The sequence below is a fragment of the Tauraco erythrolophus genome, chromosome 8 (assembly GCF_009769465.1).
Source record: "Tauraco erythrolophus isolate bTauEry1 chromosome 8, bTauEry1.pri, whole genome shotgun sequence".
Classification (NCBI taxonomy): domain Eukaryota; kingdom Metazoa; phylum Chordata; class Aves; order Musophagiformes; family Musophagidae; genus Tauraco; species Tauraco erythrolophus.
The window spans coordinates 4356624-4377357 of NC_141472.1; the positions used below are offsets into that span (position 1 = coordinate 4356624).

The window sequence follows — 20734 nt, forward strand, 5'->3', positions numbered from 1 at the left end:
GGATGAATCCCAGGGGGCTCGAAACTTCCTGGAGGGAAGACTGCACAGAAGAACGGCGTGTTTGCCCAGCGCGTTTTATTCTGCATCCCATTTTGCTGCTAAATTCCCTCAGAAAGCTTTCCTAGCGCAGGGGATCGCCTGCATCTTCTTTAATTACATTCAGTAACTCGAGCTGCTGCAGAAAACCCACTTCAGCTATAATCGTTTTGAGCCGTGAAGAAATCCCACAGCCCGGTGGAACATGTCGATCCAATTTGTATGTTCCCCTTAAGCATCATCTTATGCCTCTCGCAACGACGCATTCGTAGGTACGTACTGAGATCCACTTCGCTTACCCTGAACGTGGTTCCTCCAGGGTCTGAAAAGCAGAAAATACTCTGCCTGCCTCTGGGTTTGGGGGTGTTACGTGGAAGGTCCATCAGGAAAGTAGATGCCTGCCGGGAGCCCCGTACCCGCTTGCCACCACCAGTATCCTCAGGCAGGTCCAGGGCCAGGCTTAGGCTCAGCCCTGCTCTAGGAAGGGACCACACATGCTCTGGTTGAAGGGGAAAAAAAAAAAAAAATCCCACACACTTGAAGATCATGGAAGTCTCAGGGCAAGTAAATTACTGTTAATTGTGAGATATTTGATTGCAAGAAGCACCAGATGGCCAGCCATCTGGTTTTTATTATAAAATTAAACAAGATTAAACCAAACAGGATTTCCTCTGCATTCTTCTCTGACTGGCTCACAAATACATCTTTAACACCTATGCTACAGATACAGCACAATCAGAAGCTCTTCCTGCCTTTCCCTGATGTACTCAAGCTCAATACTCTGCTGAGTAACATCCTTGCACATAAAGATTTCCGGGGGATGGGTTAATTAAGAGACGAGAGAATTGAGGAAGGTCAGCTCAAACGGAAGTAAAGCAACCCCAGCAGTACACCTTTCCAAACCCAGGTTAGAAGGGCACAAGCCTACAGGCAGGAGAGGATGCTGTCAAGGGCAAGAGGTTGCCAGGGGTAACCACAGCTTAGGTACCAACCTCTCCTGCCAGCATCCGTGCCCGGTCAGTACCGCGATGGAAAGGGATAGAAGAGCAAAAGCTGGGAAGAGCAGCCAGAGCCCTCGTCCTCTGTCCATCTCCTCTCAAAGGGAGCAAAACCCTCTGATCTGCCTTCATCCTCTTCCCTATCTTGGTCCCCTCCATCACCACCCCTACGGCACGAAAGGCCAAACCTCTCTCCCTAATTCTAACTCAAACCCCCCACCCTGGCATCCTCTGCATCACCAAAACACCACTTCTGCCGCTGTCCCAGGACGGGCAGCATCGCAGAAGCTCGTTCTGGCTTTGTGGGACCAGCGATAACGATGCCTTTCCAAGGCTTTGGCCGTTCTTTGCTTCAAGATCTACAAATTCGGAGATCGGGCCCCGCAGAAATCAGCTCAGACAAATTCTGCCTCGCGAGTCAGGCTCGCCGGACCCGCTAACCCAGCAAGTTTTCAGCTTCCAAACCTGCTCCGGGAGTCGGCTGCCTCCCACGCTCTCCCTGGGAGCTGGGCTGCCGCCAGGAAGGCCTTTCCCAGCCCACCCAGTCACCCCACGCGCACGTTCTCGGTATCGGATCGGCTCTCGCAGCTGAAGCCGGCCGAGCCCCCGGTCCCTCCGCGAGCTTTTTTCATGCAGATTACACACGTCTTCCATTTGTTCGAAGCAAATCGGTCGTGAATTGAACGGAACGGGTGTTCCAGGGGAAATGTCCCCTTGCATCACTCCCCAGCGTAAATCCCCACGACATGGTGAGTCCAGAAACTATCAGTAACACCCCACCTGCACCCTCTTATCTTATCACATACAGGCAGACAACCTCTTACGAGAGTTTAATTGCCCGTCAGCCGACAGACAATGGGGCCAGGGCTCTAGCTCATGTAAACATGATCTTTTTTATTTCTTTTTGTTGTTTGCCTTTGAATATCTTCACTTTCAGGGCTACCCAAGAGGGAAAAATGCCATGGTTGTCTTTTTAGGACAGCAGCCAGCCGGCTCACTGCACCCCAGGCTGTTTGCTCCCCCCCATCACTGCTATCAGAGGCTGGGGAATGTGGTGCACGATTCCAGGGTGACACAGCTCCTCCAGACACGTGTCCCGTGGCTGCTGCCCCTTTGGCCTCTCATCCGAATGCAAAAGGAGAGAAGTGTGGCCGGGTTTTGCCTGGCTACTCACCCACGATCCAGAGAGACAAACTTACTGCTGGGCAAGCTTGTGGCTTGCATCTGGACTCGGCTCTGGCCAAACACAGCAGACCTGGAAATATAGTCTGACTCCCCCTCCGTCCATCTCTGACCTTGCCTTTGACTGATTCACGGTCAGTTTACATGCCAAGACACACATGAGCTGCAGGATCACTGTGGTTTGGGGTGAAGTCTCTAATAAACACCAGTTTGACCTCCTCCATACAATACCAAAGAAAATTAGCCCAAGAGGCAGACGGTGACAGAGCTGATCTTCCCACCTGCAAACGCTGGGCAGCCTGGCTCAGCAACCACTAGCAAAGGGGGCACAGACAGAGGAACCATCCTCTCCTTCCCAAACTGCAAGTCCCAGGCTAGAGGTGGCTCAACAGTCCAAGTTGCCCATCATCTGCTACGCTTGGATGCTACTTCTCCAACAGCCACACCAGTTCTTCACTGGTGCTGCCCCTTGCCAGAAATACAGGCTGCCTCCTGGACCTGCAGGTCCAGCTGCCTGAACAAAACCAGCTCCATCCTTCCAGTGGGCAACTTTGCACCCCCAGTGTCTTTAGAGTGATGGACTGCCGCAGGCGCACCCCAGTTGTGATTAGCTCATCCAGATTTTTACGTGTTCTGGAAATCATATAACAACTTCTGTTTTGTGACACGGTCTGTCTTTAAAGAAAAAAAAAGGTCTCAAACATGGTATAAGCATGAACTGCAAACTGATAGTGTTTCCAGCCAGCTCACTGCTTCTTTTCATCCTACTGGAAGCCACCGAACGGAGATCAAGTTCGCCCCAGCACCAGGCCATCCATCTCTTTCAGGCCAAAGCCCTCAGGCTTCCACAAACACAAGGGCAGCTCTTCCCTCTATTCCTGGGCACAGAGGAAGACATTGGTAAGATAAAACATGATCCGTGCATAGGCATATTCAAGGAATTAACTGAAAAGTTCTAATACTTCCTCTTTTTCCCTTGCTTTTTCCACGAAACAGAGCCAGGCTTGCCTTAACAGGGACCAAATTACCCTGTTTTCCTGAGTTTTATTCCCAGAAGTGACTGTTGCGCCCTGAGCTGATATTTCTCCAGAAGAACTCGGTCCAAAGCAGACACCTCAGGTGGAAAACTCCAGTCCCAACAGGCAAAAGTCTGACAAAACTCTGTGCAACTGAGAAGAGTGCCCCATCATAAAACGGAGCAAGGATACACTATCCAATCAATGATATACTACATACTTAGAAAGCATAGCTTAAAAAGCCAGTTTTTACATGAAAGGAGCAGGCACTCCAGAAGAGCCCTGTGCAAAACATTTTCTTTGCCAAAAGAGTAAAAGGAAACCCACTTTAGCCGAAGAATCAGCTTTTAAAGGCAGTTTCTAGGAAATGAGGTATAAAACTGAATTCAGAGCATTTCCACTACTTTCTTGTCTTTCCAGCAGAGCATCCGCTGGGATGGGCTTTCACTGACAATCACTCCTCCACAGACAGCTGCGGAGATGCCCCAGGAGGTAGAAGCACACAAAAAAATAATAATAAAAATCATAAAAGCAGTTAGAAAAAAAAATTACAAGCTTTTTAAACATGATTTATCCGTGCTTGGTACTTTTCTATCTAACCAGATGCTTCCAAACGTCTGGCACTAGAGAAAAATCTATAGTTTTACTCCATGATATATTACCAACCCAAATTAGACTTGCATAGAAACAACTGGGGGGAAAAAAATAGTAAGAGGATTATGCTATAAAACAAAAGAGACTTCAAATAGCCATGGTATTATCTCAGAGGGGTTTCATAAGTTGATTTAGTCTGTCAAATGTGGATTGGAAGGGGGCTGCGTGCAACCCTGGCTCTCATGAGCTGCCTGGGGAACGCGCTTCCAGGGATGCTTCTACCAGGAGAAGAGATCCTCACACCTTTGTAAGCAACTGAGTAACGGCGTACGGATGGGAAGCCCCCACCTGAGCAGGGATCATCTACCAAGAGGCTTTCAGACAGAGGCACGTTAAGAATTGGACTCACCCAGATCATGGGTTGCTGCCAATAACAGGCAGGTAACTCCTGGAAGGTCTCATGGTGTTTGATAGCACGGGGACCACAGTGCACAGATACCATTGGAAAAACCAGTGGTACAACCGGGGGAAAAACAAGTATGCTTCTAGCCTGAAGAGTGGCACGTCTGTTTTTTTCCCCCCAATCTATCAGCTAATCTAACAAGAGATATTTCTTTCTACAAACCTCACCTTGCTTCTGGGAGTGCTGCAGGCAGCGAGACCGTTGGGGCGTAACAGAGGGAGCTGGCTTGAAGCGCACGGCACCCGTGTTCCTGCGGTGCTGCGGCTACAAAACGGCGTTCACAAAGCACCATCGCTGGTGCACGTTCGTGAAGGAGCCCAGAGAAAACGACCCTCAAAGGGAAAGGACCTGTAAGGGTAAGGGGAAAGATGAGTGGAGAATGTGGCGCTCGCTACCAGCACCACCTCACCTGACTCAAAAAATCATAGAATCATAGAATGGTTTGGGTTGCAAGAGACCTCAAAGATCATCTAGTTCCAACCCTCCTGCCATGGGCAGGGACACCCTCCACTACACCAGGTTGCTCAAAGCCTCATCCAACCTGGCCTTGAACACTTCCAGGGATGAGGCAGACACAGCTTCTCTAGGCAACCTGTGCCAGTGCCTCACCACCCTCAGAGTGAAAAATTTCTTCCTTAGATCTAATCGAAATCTGCCCTTTTTCAGTTTAAAGCCATTGCCCCTTGTCCTATCACTACATACCCTTGTAAAAAGTCCCTCTCCAGCTTTCGCGTAGGCCCCCTTTAAGTACTGGAAGGCTGCAATAAGATCTACCCGGAGCCTTCTCTTCTACAGGCTGAACAGCCCAATTCTCTCAGCCTGTCTCCATAGCAGAGGTGCTCCAGCCCTTGGATCATCTTTGTGGCCTCCTCTGGACCTGCTCCAGCAGCTCCATGTCCTTCTTGTGCTGGGGACTCCAGAGCTGAACACAGTATTCCAGGTGGGGTCTCATGAGAGCAGAGCAGAGGGGCAGAATCCCCTCCCTCGCCCTGCTGCCCACACTGCTTTGGATGCAGCCCAGGACACAGTTGGCTTTCTAGGCTGCCAGCGCACATTGCTGGCTCATGTTGATCTTCTCACCCACCAGCACTCCCAAGTCCTTTTCCTCAGGGCTGCTCTCAATCCATTCTCCGCCCAGCCTGGACTTGTGCTTGGGATTGCCTGACCCATGCGTTTCTGCTAAGTAAAGACAGCAGCTTAACTTACATCATACAGCAGCAAAGAGCCAAAAAAACACCTTACCTGTGAACTGCAGGTCCTGGAAACAGTCAGTGGCTTTGCTGTTCCCCTGTCAGTTGTCTCCAGCCTTCTCCTAAGAGGTACGGGATGATGGGTAACCTCAGAGAGCCTTGCTCTGGCCCTGTTTCCTTTGCTGTCTTCCTCTAACACACAACTTCAGCTGTCAATGGAAGGGGGGAAGGTGATTAAATCAGCTATCTACGACTCCCTGCAGGAAGGTACTACTTGTGTAACCCAAATCTGATGACCTGCGGTTAACTGAAAGTTCCCTTTTTCGTCACCGCGCAAGTTGAAACAGTTTTAGTTCCTACGCGATGTGGACGTAACCCAATGGCTTGTAAACTGGCAGTGGTCTGCCGCTCACCTGGGGCAAGGAGAAAGGATTTGTGAGATCCCAAGTAGTGTTTCTGGTGCTGTATGTTGCCATGTTCTCCAGCCCCAGAACTAGCCCGGTATTAGTATAAACGCATAGTAGAGCATGTGTACGTATGTGGAGTACAAATAGTATAAAGAAGCCAATTTCAGTAAGTGGGAGAAGTCCCTTTTGTTGATGACTACACAATTCTTCTTCTTAACAATTGCTGCTACCCTAGAACGTCAGACTGAGACCTCATCGTGCCAACCACACAGCAAGCCCCAAGAGAGCTCGCTGTACCTTTGCCAGATGCCCCAACTTCCTGAATAGCTGAAGATTACAAGAGGTCACAGGGAAGCCCTTGAAGCCCCCAGAGTCTGATCTTACAAGTCAGGATTAGCTTGAGCAGAGATCAGCTCCCGTTTGTCAATGACATCCCATTCCTTCAGCCAGGCCAACATTCCTTGCCCTGGATATCAGCCATGAGCACAGAAGTACCACCTGTAACTCAGGTGCAGGCATCAGGTGCATGACAGAGACGATGAGTCGCTGATGTACGGGATGTCCCATTATCCACAGGAGTCATCTCTGCATTGGAATAACACTCAACACACGGAAGCGGCTCAGAAGATGCAAGGCCAAAGAGAAGGACCCTTCAAGCCAGGGCTGCTTTCCAGCTAAATCATCACCAAAACTTGACTCGTAATCCCAAGCATTTGCTTCCTTTTATATTCTGTGTGACAACAATTCCTCTTTGAGGCTACACCATCTCCAAAGGCGTCTTTGCCTGCGTAGGGTTACCTTACACGCAACGCCAATGGCTCAAGTGGGAAACAGCCTCCCCTTCCCCCAAACCCCTCTCAGGTCCAACACACACCACAGGCAACAAGCTGCTGGTCTTGCAGAGCAGAGGGGAATCAAGAAGCCTCATATGAAGAAATCCAGGCCAAGAGGTGCCTGGATGTTCTCACTGACGTAGCGTAAAAGAAGTTGCCATCAAGAACAACAGCAAATTGCAGGGAGAAGGCTTCATGTACAGAAGCACTTACCCAGCAATGCAAGTAAAAACCCTACTTACTTCCCCAGAACTACCTGGACCAGATTTCCAACCACATAAAGAGTATCACCTGCTGATGGACACTGGCAATTTATACCTGGAGATGCTCTTAACTCTTATACAAGCAGCACCCGGGGCTGAATCCAGTTTGAAGAATGGGTTTTCAGCTTTACAAGAGCAAACCTGCCTGAGTAAAGCGTGAGACTTCTGCAAGCCTACAGTTTCAGAGGAGTCAGGGAGCTGAACCTGTCTCCGGGTCTGGTTTTTGTTCTTTATTAATCATTTTCACGGGCCTTTGCACTTTTGGATTCCAGCCTGACTGGAAGCAGCAAATACTGGAAACCTCGCAAAGCTTTCCAAGTGTGAAACTCCCCTCCCTGGAGAAGGTTTAGGCACTTTGGGTTCGCATCCAGACTTTCAGGAGCTGAGCCAAGCAGTCACTCCCTCTCAGATGCTCAGGATGTTCACTCGTCAGAGTTTCCAACCTGAAACACAGGCTTTCATCCTGAAACATCTTTTGCAGAAGCAGGACCAAGAGATCCATGGGTGCAAACGAGCGATGGGGCTATAGGCAGAGCGGAGATGGTGCCCAAAAAACAGCCATGGGGGCTGCTGATGCTCTTTCTTGCTAAACACCCACTTTTCATCCTTTCCCAGGGATCTCTCCTAGGCTCCACCACCCTCATCCTATAATCAGATTGAGCAAACAACGCCTGGCGTTTGCCTCTGCAGAAAGACACAGCTCCCAGGCGAGGTTTAGAAAGCCTCAAGTAACGCCAAACATCAAACGTGGCTGAGACGTGCAGAGCAAAGCTGCCTCTCAGCCAAGAGAGTTGGAGCGTGCCTGGGGAAGAGCCTCCCTCTTTCTCTCTTTCCTATTTTATTATCCAGACTTACAATGAGGGCTATTCTCTCCTGGAAGGAAGAATCCAAAACACTCCAGCTTTTTATTGATTCACTGCAAAGAGAAGGTATAGATTCTCCTCCGCCGGCCAACTTCCCATTGCAGCAGCCACCTTGGGCCCATGATGAACCGGTCGAGCTGAACCAAGAGGAAGCAGCAGCCAGTGGCTCTCAGGAGCTCGCAGAATCGGCATTTCCAACTGACTGCCTCCCTCGCTCCTTCGAACCCCTCAACCAAAACCACCGTATTCACCGGGCCAGACGGGACGGGAAATAAGAATAAAAACTTTCTCTCCATCACTACTCTTTAGAAAAGTGCCACCCCCACCTCCCACCAAGGCAACAGGGCAGCCTTGAAATTCAAGCCAGCCATTGGAACAAGTTGGCTGGGTTAGGGACAAGAGCTCTGGACCACATCTTCAAGGGCCCAGCATCCTCTGCACAGCGCAGGATTTCCATGCCTTTCGTCCTGCGTTGGTTTTAGAGGGGAAGAAGAGAGCCAGGATGGAGCGTGGCCGTGCTGCAGAGGGCTCATGGGCTGCTTTCAGGTGGTGTAGTCTCAGATATTTTACCAGTCCTTGACGAAAGGAGGCAAAAAATGACTGAAATGTCTCTCAGGGGAGGTTCACACATCTGTCACGGATGATCCTGAGCTGAGCAAACTCACTTCGCCCCAGTCATTACCCAGGACTGGGAGAGGCAATGAGATGCAACGGGGTGCCCGGAGGGAGATGCCAGCTCACTGATCAGGAGGACCAGAAATCTGACATCCCTCCCTCTCCCACCTTCTACTCTCTGGAAACAGCATCCCACAGACCTAAACCACAGTAGCCTGCAGCACAGCCTGTTTGGGGACACCAAAACCAGCCTGGGACCCTCCACCAGCCCGCACACATCAGGCGAGTGTCAGGACCAGCACAGCTTCCCCATCTCGAAGCCCACCTTACCCCACCATCAACAACGCTGGGATGTGAGCTCTGTAGGTCAGGCACTGCCTCCGGCTGTGTCTGCACAGCCTGGCTCGATGGTCTCACTCTCCTGGGACTCCTGCAACCCAAGCTCTGAATAATGGGGACGTTCAAGTGTCGTGTGCCCATCAGACTAAGACCCGCAGCGTCGCCCCGATGGATAGCTGAGCCGATGGGAACGGATCCTGGCAAGCTGGTGGCGATCGGAGCCGCAACCCTGAGACGCAGATAGACCCACCCTGATGCACGACGACCATGACTTTGGCTTATTGTGTATCCTGATTTCCCGCTGCAGCGGACACAAATGTGCCCGTAGGTGGCCCAGAAACACTGACTTATTAAATAGAAAAAGGGGGGGAAAAAAAAGAAAAAAGAATGAATGCAGCGTCTGTCACCCTTTTGCAGAATTGTTATTTTTTTGTGCGTGTGTAGTCGGTGCTTGTTTTCCAAAGATTTACATTTTTGTGTGCGTGTCATTTGCTTTTCATGCGTTTTGAGTCCTTGGAACTTAAAAATTCAAAACACTCATCAGCCACGTCAATCCTTCTGGACAAAACAGAGCTGCCACTTGGATGGGTAAAAAAGAAAACAACAAAAAAACCACAACAGACAAAACGCACTTTTCTATCAAGCTGTGACTCGGTCACCCTACTCAATGCAAGCAAGACAATGTTTAGAGAAAGCAAAATGAAAGATCTGAGTTTTCATACTCATTGGTGGAACTAAATTGATTAAGGTCATTTCCTAGGTAGGCCCGAAATCTTCTGCAACAATTTTTTGAAAAGAGAAAGAAAAGTGTCCCCCCAAAAAAGGGGAAAAGTCGCTACTGCAAAAAACATTAAATCTGCTTGGGTAACTCGGAATATATGTTGGCAAGGCAACATATCTCAGCTTGAACAGTAAACCTGCTATGTCAGAGGCTCTGCAACATATGAAAGAGACTTGGGTTTCAATATATCATGCTGAATTTACTTCTTTTCAGCCTTTCACAGCAAAGTATTTGATGTCTCTCCTTTCACTGTTGCAATCGATAGAGTGACCTCACTTAAAAGTTTCCTGACCTTTGCTGTTGTGGGTATTGTTCTGTTAAAATGTAATTTAACTCTTTTTCTTTAGTCTGGAAATAGCACTGTACAGACAGCAAACATGACAGGGGGTTGGGTTTTTTCTCCCCCTAACCTAGAGGCGAGAGTAAAAACATCCATCATGAGAGCTGGCTTAAAACCAGATGATGTCAAGAAGTGTACGACATACAGTGGCCCAGACCTTCTGCTGAGGTGGACCTGTTGAGTTGCACTGATTTCACACTTCACGTCAGAGCTAAGTCCACTGGCATCTGCAGAGGGTCTGGTTGGCTTCCCAGCACTTTCTTGTAAAGATATACACCTTGATAAGGCAAATAACCAGGAAAGGCTTTTTTTTTTTGATGCTCTACTCCAGTGTTGAAGAGCATCCTACTCAGTATTTTAGCCATAGGGTTGAGCGGTCTCCCTGGATTTACAGTGTCACCAGGAGGTTGGTATCTCTTCAGTAACAGAAAGTTTTTTAACATTCCCATGATAGAGACCTTTAGCTAGGGCCTTGCACGTATTCCACACAATCCCAAAACCCAAAATAGATCAAAACCTATGGGAAAAAGGTGAACAGTTTTCAAACAGCAACTAACAAAACGGAAGGAGACTGATTTTTTTTTGTGACAGTGGGTGTTAGAAGAGTCAGCCACATGTTTAAGGGTTACGGCGGGATTATCCATCACAGAATCTTTGTGAGCCTGGTTTGAATCGTATTATAAGCCTGTAATGCAAGGACTTTTGCAAAAGCAAACTCACATCACTATTATCTGTTGTTTTACTATTATTTTACTATGCTGTACACAGGTATTACGTTGCATTAGTGCACATCTGCACTCACACCCATGCATTTGCACAGGATTATGGCTAAAATTCCTGATCCTACTTATAAAAAGCCCTATAAATCCTGGGTAGCTCCCTTTAAATCAGCAGCATTATCCTACTGTAAATCCAGGGCGTAAATCAGAGCAGACTCTGGCTCGGATGATGCTCTTCAGCCTCACGCCGTCGTGGAGCAGCAAAGCTAAACGCAAACCCCGGGCTCTGCACGCATCAGTTCCTCCCAAAACCCATCCCCACACCCCAGTGCAGGGGCTGAGCCCCACTTCTCCAAGTACCAGCCCAACTTTTTCTCACCGAAAAGCTCTCTGAAACGGATTAAGAGCTGGCTTTGGCAGCGCTGCCGCCGCCACGTGCTTAAATATTGCTCACAGCTGAGTTATTTCTTGCTTCTCGGGAACTTTAAATGGCTTTTATGCTCAGTGAACTCATCAAAGGCGAGTATCTAAAGTCAGCAGCACTGAAACCACGAATTAGCCAAAGGAGAAACAGGCCAGTTAGGCGTTTCTTACGATACATTATCTAGATGGTTGCCAGAGGAGCTGATTTAAAGTCACTGTGCTGCACCTGAATGTCGTTTATGGCTCATAAAAGGAAATCTGTGTTTAAGTAACAATAAAGCAGGACTGCACTTTCTACATTAAATAAAAAGTAAAAAATAAATCCTTTCTCATGGAGCAGATGCGTTTTTATTTGCTCGGTGTCTGTCTCCAAAGCACGTGGAGTTCGACAGCGCTGGGATGCTTTCAGCCATAAAGTCCAAGAGTTAAGCAGCAGGAGGACTTGCTCCAGCACGGATTATGTTTGATTTTCACTCAGTTTTCCACTGAGACCTTTACATAGTGAATTTGATCTCCTTGCAAAGGCAAGACCTGAACACCCATGTCCATCTGTAGCTGTCAGAGGAGCAAGGGAGATCTCCGGGCATGGGCAGCCAGCCCACGAGTCCTGCCCCAAAGCCACAGCCTGGCAGCAGGAAGAAGCAGGAATCTTTCAGAACACCCCTGGCTCCAGGGTCGGGACATTCAGCCAAACAAGGTGTAAGTCACAGTTATGTCTACTTGTGGATGCATATTTTCACTCACCTGTTATCTGCTGATAAATTCCCTCATATCCAACTCCAAGGGGGCCAAACCCACGTTTTTGGTCTCAGTGCAAACACCAGCTGGGGTATTGTGGCACACACAGCCCCGAGGAAAGCCTCCTAGAACACACATGTATGTTTTTTCCTATCATACCTCGGCCGAAGTTTGAGAGTTTTCTGCACAAAAGCAAGTCCTAACGAAAAATATGCGACAACAGACAAACTCTGTCCTTTTGCCCTTCTGCAATGCTTTGCCCTCCGCTGATTTCCATCATCTGCCCACTACCTTCTCAGAGTCACGGCCACCTTGAGGCTGCCCACCTCCACGTCAGCAGCGCCGATCCCCGGAGAGGACCTCGCGCACCCTTCCCAAGCCCTGGTGAGTGTTGTCTGCCAGCTCCACCTGCCCTTTCAAGAGCCAAGAAGACAAGGTGGGTGCTCAGCCCCAGGTCATCCCACCCAAGGAGCTGGAAAGGACCCACGCATGTGATGCTCAGCTGTTGACAGCGAAGGTCGCAGTCCCAACCCTTACCTGCTCTCTCAGTCTGACCCCGCTTTTGGAAAAGGCATTGTCTCACCACGGTTCAGCTCCCCAAGAAGAGGCCTGGAGACTTTTATCGGTCTGATCCACGCAGCAGGTCTGCAGGACTTTCCCGACACTCAGCGCTGCCCGAAATCTCCAAAGCTGACGCCGTGCTGCAAGTACCAAACTGCAGAGAAAAAAGAAGTTGTGAGCTTCTGCTGAGTCAAACCTCCAAATCGGCTAGAGCACAGCACGAAAACATCACACTGCCCGAGAGAGGACCTCAACTGAAATAGTTACGCTGCTATAAACTGAGAAATATCCTGCAGGCACATCCCAGCACACGGGGAGTGGGATGCCAGAGCCGTACCCAGCACCTCCGGGGAGGACACGGCTACGTATACGGATGCTGGGGCATGGGAAGCAGTGCCCAGCTAAATCAGGAACATTAATTTCTCAGGATTAAGACACTACCTCCAGCTTTAACTATCGGCATGAGGGAGCACCGCCCTTGCAGTTCAGGAATGCCTTAGGAAAAGCTTACAGGGAAACTCTGAATCTCTCCTAAGAAGCATCTGCACAAAAGGCTGTACTTGCGTAGTGACACTGTGATGGTTATGCTGGTGGCCCTTCTCTGCAACCGGCTCCTCCGTTTGGGCACGGACCAGTGCTTTTCCAGAAACACCAAGGTACAAGGAGGAGACGGTAGACTTTGCAAAGTTGGCAAACATCCATTTTTACAGGATCAGCTCTGAGAAGGCAGTAACGCAACAGACAGAAACAAAACACGGTCATTACAAAACTGTTTGGCTGCTGGGATCTCAGAAGGATAATGGCATGCTTTGATTTAATGGAATTTAAGCGTAGCCTGCGCCAGAGATGCAAAACAGGCAAACCAGCAACTGCAAGACAGTGACAGCTGCAAGATGTTGATTTAACATTCGTTACCTTGTCCTGAGATTAAGATTACCGCGACCCGCTGGCTCGAAGATCTCCTTCACACATCCCACGGCGGCTGAATCCTGCCCCACGCTTTGGCAACGCAGCATTGCAAATTCAACGCAAGCCATAACAAAAAGAAGAGATAAAAAAGGATTTAACGCTGTCAGGACTGCTAACCCCCAGATTCCAGCACAAGCAAACACCGCAGAGGACTGAACCTGGATTAGTCCAAATACCCGCTCCATCTGCGTCCTTCCATATTTTCGTCCCATGTGTTTATTCCTAAGCTACAGACGCAGCCTTTCATCACTCCCAACAGCTTTCCCCTTATAAATCCATCAGCTCTGCCTTCCCAACGAGCACAGCCTCCCGCAGACCCGCTCCTCCCACCACGCACCGTGCTGGCTCACATTCCTCCATTCAATGCCTTCTGCCCACCGCCAACAAACATCGGGAAAACACAGACTGACCCGTTTGCTCCTGCACCGAACAAAGGAGAGAAGGTGGGTTTAGGATTTCTTTCTTTTGGCTTTTTTTTTTTTTTTTCCTAAGGAGGAGGAGGATGGCAAGTCAAACCACTAGTAAGCATAGATTTTTTTTTTTTTTCCCCCTAGATCTTTATTTTACAAAAATAATTTACAAATAGAGACAACTCTCAGAAGTCAGATCATTCATTCTGTGCATAAGGATACAGCTTTGTGAAGCACGGGCGTAGGAGTCAACAACTCTGATGACACTGTTAATTTTAACATGACGGTAACTATATTACAATACATACATTTCATGCTCCAGACACGTGGGTACGAGCACCACGTAAAGCTACAGTCCAGAAAGTGTGCCAGCCAGGGAGGATGCACCTAAGAGATCGTTTCCATGCTGCTAATTATCAGCATCCTCTTACCTATGATAGTTTAAGCCAAATGGCCATCTAACACTCAGACTACAGCACTCTGGATACACTCATCAGCAATATACTTCAAATACATGATAAAAATATATTTAACTTTCAAATACAATTGTATAAGGTACACCAAGAGCCAGAAAATAAAGTCTCGAGCTTTTAAATACAACACACTATATATATAACATATACAAGGAGACAAGAGGGAATCTACACGTGGAAGAAAGAGCTTATCCTGGAAATGCACGTTATCTATAGTACACAATGGCTTTGTCTGCTAGAAAGTCAATTCCATTTGCATAGCGTTGTCGAGAAGTCCGGATCGGGCCAGGAGGAGATCAAACAAAACACACCAACAACAAAGGGCTTAATTTTGGTACCACTTCCATTTTGCACCTGATTCTACTTTTAAGTTACGGTTTGCTATTTCTCTTTTGTAGGCTGGAATTCACGCCCCGTTCATAACAAGCACAGGGAAATGGGGGGGTAAAGGGAAAAAACAAAAAACCAAAAACCACAACACACACCCTAAACAAAAAAATACGCAAAAAACAAAGGTCAGAGAGTCAAAGAGGTTTCTTTATGGGGTTGCAGTCATTTGGTATTTTGCTCCAGAGCAGAGTATTCTGCTTCCGACACTCTGGAAGCATCGATAAGTTTAGTGAGACCAGTTTTGGCAGAGTATTTGAAAATAAAGGCTTTCATGAGCTCGTATCTGTAGTTGCGGTTAATGAAGCTGTACAGGATGGGGTTGACGCAGCAATGGACTAGAGAGAAACACTGAGTGATGTGAAGAGTGGCATACAAGAAGTTCTCCATCTGACAGCTGAAAGGTATGAAATGAAGGCTATAGAAGATGTCAAGCACGACAGCTACGTGGTAGGGCAGCCAGCAGACGAGAAAGACGACAACGTAGGAGAAAATGATCTTCCCGTTGCTCTTCCTCTCTTGGTCACTGGAGGCGGAGATGATCTTTGCGAGGAGGAAATAGAAGAGAGCAATGATGGGAAAAGGGATGAGAAAGCCCAGCACGACGGAGATGAGCTCCATGCCGATCAACCACTCTTTGAAGCTCTCCTCTGGATAGACGGGACGGCAATAGGTTTCGTTGTTGGAAGAGACAGTCTTGAGATAATAGGTGTCTGGGAGAGATGCGGAGAAGGCAAGAAGCCACACCAAGATGCAGATGCAGCGACGGATTATCTTCTTCTTGCGATCGCTGGAATTGGTGAAATAGGCAACTGAGAGGTAGCGGTCCACGCTCATGCACGCAAGGAAGAAGATGCTGCCGTACAAGTTGATACAAAATATAAGGTGAGTTATCTTGCACGTGATTTCTCCCATGTGCCACTGGTTATGCTGGATGAGGGAGACGACCCATACCGGCAGGGTGATGACGACGCACAGATCGGCGATCGCCAGGTTGAAGATGTAGAGGTGGGTTTCATAGCCAGTCATTTTGGCTTGGAGGTTGACCCACACCACAACCGAGTTGGCCACCAACCCTATGACAAAGATGAAAATGTAGAAGAAGGACAGGGTGTATAGCAGGGCGCTTTTGTTGAGCGTGCCAGGGCATGTTGTCGCATCAACTGTGATGCAGTCACCGTTGTTGCACGTCCAGTTTATCTCTGACAAGTTGGCTGTTTCCAGAAAATCGAGGATGGAAGTCAAATCAAGCGCACTCATGTTCGCTCAGTTCGGAGTTCAAGTGACCTACAGCCAAAACAGGATCAAAAGAAACAACCTAAGTGAACAGAGGTATTTCTGCTGCCATCTCCGCACCATAAAGCACATGCAGGACACGCTGGTTTAGTGACGTCCTGCTCTTGTAGGGCACTTTCCATTAAAGAGATCCATGGAGTAGAACAACCAAAACGGACAAAACTCATCTAGTCGACAAGAGAGGAACAGCACTAGCTTTTTGTGTGATTTTTTTTTTTTCCCCCCTTGCAGCTCACATCTGACATCATCAGGTTGGCTATCATCCCCGGGTGTGAAATCCGCAAAGTACACCGCGGCCAAATAAACGTCAGGCGACTAAATCTGTCTTCTCCGGCATAAATGATGATACTATCGCTTTCAGCAGGGGAATCCTTAAGCCATTTTATCTGCACTCCCTCAAGCGTAGTAGAATCGATCTGGCTGATACACGGTACCGTAAAACATTTACCACAAGCTCTGGTCAGCATCTTGTCAAGCCCAGCTCCAGCTGCATTAAGCAGAAATGGGGAACTCAGGGGCTTTGTACCCTCATCCAATTTTAAATTGAAATCCTGCTCTGTCCTCTCCCCTTCCCTTCAATTCTATTTTACAAAGCATCCACTGCATTCAACAATTATCATGTAGCTTTGAGTAAAGAGGGGGGAAAAAAAAAAAAAAAAAATCAGAGCTTGACCACTGAGTGGATCTGCTGGGCTTAAGTTTTCTTTTTAGGAGAGCGCTTTGATTTACAAAACACTGCCCCTTCACAGCTGGCTCCACAACAACTGCTTCCTCCCCACTCTTTTGCTTTTCTACATCTACTTTCCTTGCCTCTTCGGTGCCTTCTTCTTTGCAGACAAAGCAAGGGGCTCCTCGTTATCTTCCTCGCCAGCAGAACGAAGGGCCCCAGCAGATCCATACGGCTTACACAAAATCCAAAGCCAGGCTGCTAATTACCATTGTGCTTTTGGGGTGGCCTAAAAACGCTGCCTCCCCTGCTGGGACCCTCCCATCCCGCAGGGCCAACAGTACCACCCATGGCAGCAGCTGGCCGCCTTGGCTCGTGACCACCACACTTCAGCCAAGCAAGTTTTGGACCCCCGCATCTGCAGGCTCTGGCTTTGAGGGGCACCAAATTAAAGCCGGAGAGGTACGTTTCCAAGGGATGGACCCCATTTCGTTCCCCCTCCGCTTCGTTTGAGCTGGAGCATCGGGTCAGCCAGTCCACCCGTGGTCCCCATCGTGGGCACTACCAGCATCCTGAATGGTGGCCACCTTGCTCTTCCCCACATCCCCAGCCCCTGCAGTAAGAAGTACCTTCTGATGCCAGCCCGGCCCTGGGGGCAACACCAGCGTGAGCAAGAAGGCAAACAACTCAGCCACCTGTACCTCTGAACATCCTTGATCCCACCATGGGACCTCTTAGTGGTGCTTACAAAAGTGTGGAGGGGACAGAGAGCAGGGAAGAGCTCAGACACGCTCCTGCGCTAAGCATCCTCTTCTCGCACCGCCTCCCGCTCCCCAAAAAAAGGATGTCGGTTGACATAGCACCTCTCGCTCCTCCATCTGCATAATTGGCTCTTCCCAAACCTCCCACCCTCCCAGGGACACAGGCTACTGAAGAGAAGGGAGATAAGGAGCGAGATTACCAGGAAGGACTCAAGGCACTATTGTCCCTGCGGAGGGGAAGCTGGTGGCACTAACAATGAGGGGGGCCGTGCACACATCTAGGGGAGATCAAATCTCTCCACAAACAGGGCCCAAATGAGCCACACGAGGAGATCTGACCAATCGCTTCAAACCCGTGCAGCCTTCCAGGCTTTCATCCTGCTGCCAGACAGGGTTGAGATTCAAACCAAATTAACCACGTACTTTGCCAAGGCTCTGGCTAAAGAGGGAGAAGCTGAGACAGTAGGAGCTGTCTGTCTTGGGACAGACAATTCTCCCTCTCAGGAGAGCAGAGGGTGATTTAACCGACATCTACACAGGGTTGAAGGGCTGATGCCACCCCCCTGTACAGACACCCTGCACCACCCGGGTGGCACAGGCAGGACACGCGCTGCCCAGGCACAGCTCCCCTGGGTGCTCGCTCCAGCCCGGGGCTGCAAGCGGAAGAGAGGGATGGGTCTCCTGCTAGACCTCAGCCAGGGTCCCACCACTACAGCTGCGTTCCCCAGTGCAAACACCTTTCAAGGCCTCTCACACGTGGGGAGAAGCAGCATCACTCCCAGTTCCCTGCATCTCAAGACCCTGTGGCAACTAAAGCAAACTTCCTAAAAGCCTCAAAACTCCCAGCCCCATGGAAGGGGCCATCACCTCCTGCTGGTATTTGTGGACAGGGAGGTTAGCAGAGAAGGAGAGACTCCAGGCTAACCCCATAACACTCCACAAAAGTAGCACGGGTGGGCCTGGGCATCTTCTGGGAAGGCATGCAGTCCAACAAGGGGCATGGGCTCACTTCACATCTCAAGACCCCAACCCAAGCCAACCTCCAGGACGGGGCCATGACCACCCACCACCAAGCTTCCAGCACATCTCCTAGCTGAGAAGAAACTCAGACCTGGCTGCAGGGTGTCAGATCATCAGTGCCAACAAAGAGGCAGCGTGGGCGAGCAGGGAGGCAGCAACAGCGCAGCAGAAAGCCTCTGAAGCTGGGACTCACACCACTCCTGGGGGCACCACAGCCACCAGCCTAAGTGACACCAGGACAGCAGCTAGGAGAGGGCATCGCCATCCCAGTTGCTTGCTCACAACCCCTCCAGGAATTTTGAATCCAGGGATACTGAACGCAAACGATGCTCAGCCCCAATCCCAGCCTGCCTCCGCTCCAGGAGTGGGTCTGCTGCACGCACGTGCATCCATCTGTCCGGGGCCGCCCGCGTGCCTGTGCACTTTCGCATCCCCAGCGCGGTAATAAAAATCTGAAACCGATCCGGCCTCCCAGGCTCAAAGCCCTGCCGGGGAGGAGCAGCCGGAACGGCTGTATTCAGAGATTACGGCTTTACGAGGCCGGGCTCTCTATAGTCTGGGATTAGCTGCTGTAACCCGAGCTCCGATTCCCACCCAGATTAGCTGGGAGGTGTGTGGGGAACTCACCAGACAAACTCAGTAAAGTCACTCCGTGCTCCTAAAAAAATACCTTTGGCGCTCTCTGCAGACAGCACAACATCCTAAAAACTTGTGAAGGCAGCTGGAACTGCAATTCGTGTTCCAAGCTCTCCCAGGCCATCACCCCTTCACCCAGCAGGAATGCATGCCGGTGGCCAGTCCCTGCTATTTCACAGGAATTATGGCATGAAGGAAAGGAGCTGCACCCGAAATCCTGCTCCAGACACCCAGAAACGTTCCTGGAGCTGACGCACCCACCTCCCACCCAGGACCTGTGAAGAAACCAAGCCAGCAGGAGCACCTCTTGCCTAGGAGGGCAGCCAAGCACCATGTCACAGCATTCAAGTCCTCGATGTTTTCAAGAATTTCTCAGCACCTCCTGTTCTACACACAGCATCTCGCAGCCTGGTCCTGCCTGCACCCATACCCGCATCCGGGCGGCTCAGGGGTGCGGGCAAACAGGATTCTGCCCTTCCCGAGTGGAGATGGAAACAAGCTACGCCACGAAAATCCAGGATAGCTGGTTGGGTTGTCAACCTACACATCTTCACCCTTCCAGTGCCAAAGGACCAGCCTGGTTCTCCAGCACGGGGAGGTGGCAGCACGGCCTCTTCCAGGACATCCATGCCCTCAAGGGGCGTTGCAAGTCCGAACCCGGCACGTTTAAACTCTCTTCTGCAGTTGTGAGTTTAAAAATAATAATAACAATAATAACAATTGGGGAAACGAGTATCCCGTGCAGCTCCGGATGGCACCCAGAGGAAAGGACCCCCAGAAGCGGGTGCTGGGACGGCAGTGGGATGCTGCAGCGGCCCGAAGCAGGTGACTCCAAAGTCTCGGACCCTCCCAGGACGCCGCTAACCTCGGCCACGGCGAGCAGCGCCGGCCCGGCCACGGGAGAACGGGATGGGGGCCGAGAAGCGGCGGCTCCCCCCGCTCCACCAGCCCGAGCCACGCCGAGAGGGGCCGGGCTGCAGCCGCGGGGGGCTGCGGAGCGCTCCGGCCCGAGCGAGCCGGGCGGCAGCGGCCACGCTGCTCCGGCCTCCCGCCGCTGTCACCGCGCACGGCCCGGGGGCACACGGACACCGGCGGCGCGCACCCCCGACTCGCCCCGCAGCCCCTCCAAGCCCCGCCGGGGTCAGGCTCCGCGTCCCCCGCCCCAGGCCGGCCCTTACCTCCCGCAGCCTGGGCGCCGGCGGAGCGACTGAGCGCTGCCCGCCGCCGCCGCCCGCTTATAGCCGCGGCGGGGAACCGCCTCTCGGGGGCGGCCCCGGCCCCGCCGCCCGCCTCGGCCCCGCCCGGCACGGCGCCCGCCCGGGGAGCCGCGGGGGCAGCCGGCGGCGGGGCCTCGGCCCGCGGGGAGCGAGCGGGGGACGGGGCGCCTGGCTGCACCCCAGGGAGGGAGAGAGGCTCAACTTGTGAGCCTGGGTCTGTTTTCGGGCTCCGCGAGCAGTAACGGGAGAGCGGGTGGGTGGGGGGATAGGGAGCCCCAGGCACCCCGTGGCAGGGGAGAGGAAGAGGGTACGGACACCAGGATGGGGGAAGAAAGAAAGAAAGAAAAAGGAGAGAAGAGAAAGAAAAGGGAGAGAAAGAGAAAGAAAAAAGGGAGAGAAAGAGAAAGAAAAAAGGGAGAGAAAGAGAAAGAAAAAAGGGAGAGAAAGAGGAAAGAAAAAAGGGGAGAGAAAGAAAGAAAAAAGGGAGAGGAAAAGAAAGAAAAAGGGAGAGAAAAGAAAGAAAAAGGGAGAGAAAAA

General features: G+C 50.6%; 1 protein-coding gene across 1 annotated transcript; it reads right to left on the reverse strand.

Annotated features, from left to right (window-relative positions):
• Positions 1–13862: 13862 nt before the first annotated feature.
• ACKR3 (atypical chemokine receptor 3) lies at positions 13863–20179 on the reverse strand. The gene is made up of 2 exons (XM_086615714.1): positions 20159–20179; positions 13863–15887 (listed from the first exon to the last, which is right to left on the reverse strand). The coding sequence occupies exon 2, from the start codon at positions 15858–15860 to the stop codon at positions 14766–14768; it is 1095 nt and encodes a 364-aa protein (XP_086471840.1). The 5' UTR covers positions 15861–15887; positions 20159–20179; the 3' UTR covers positions 13863–14765.
• Positions 20180–20734: the final 555 nt, after the last annotated feature.

What these genes read in the sequence shown, in the direction of transcription:
- ACKR3 (XM_086615714.1), bottom strand. Translation starts at nt 15,860, where the DNA reads ATGAGTGCGCTTGATTTGACTTCCATCCTCGATTTTCTGGAAACAGCC.